This window comes from Ogataea philodendri (assembly GCF_020536065.1).
Source record: "Ogataea philodendri strain CBS6075 chromosome Unknown scaffold76, whole genome shotgun sequence".
NCBI lineage: Eukaryota > Fungi > Ascomycota > Pichiomycetes > Pichiales > Pichiaceae > Ogataea > Ogataea philodendri.
Genome location: NW_025764026.1, coordinates 1 through 499, shown reverse-complemented (window position 1 = coordinate 499; position 499 = coordinate 1). Strand labels below are relative to the sequence as shown.

At 35.9% G+C, this 499-nt stretch overlaps 1 protein-coding gene across 1 annotated transcript; it reads left to right on the top strand.

Moving 5' to 3' along the window:
* On the top strand, positions 1–471 carry OGAPHI_004540 (uncharacterized protein; the record flags this gene model as incomplete). The annotated part of the gene is made up of 1 exon (XM_046205630.1): positions 1–471. A coding segment is annotated over one exon (471 nt), but the record flags the coding sequence as incomplete, so codon positions are not given.
* Between the last annotated feature and the right edge of the window lie 28 nt (positions 472–499).

The following is a 499-nucleotide window of genomic DNA, read 5'->3' as shown; positions in this document are numbered from 1 at the left end:
TTTAACAAGCACCTACCAAAATATCTTGCTGATAACGCAAACAAGGCATTTTTAGAAGTATTCCTTTTACTAGAAGGGCTATACGCCGACGAGTTTGATCTGCGCTTGGAGAGAATGGATGATGAGGATGTCAACTTCAATGATCTCTCTGATATAGAATTGTTTCAAAACAATGAGAAAGAGTTACTGCTATTTACTATCAAGCTTAAAGCGTTGATGAAACTTGACCTACTGAGTAGTAAAGTCGTTTCCAGAATCAGCTTAAACAAAGACATTATAGGGCCTTTGTTCATGAAAGTTATTGATAATTCAATATTTGAAACTAGTGATGCTCCTGTTATAGTGCCTCAACATGCAAGTAGAAACTTAAATCCGTCCAATGAACAAAATGTTCACACACATAATTCCCTAGAAGAAGATAATAACAACAATACTTTTTCAGAAATGATTGAACAATCCTCCGAGCTATGAGTCCACTACTACTTCCTCAGTAGCTACT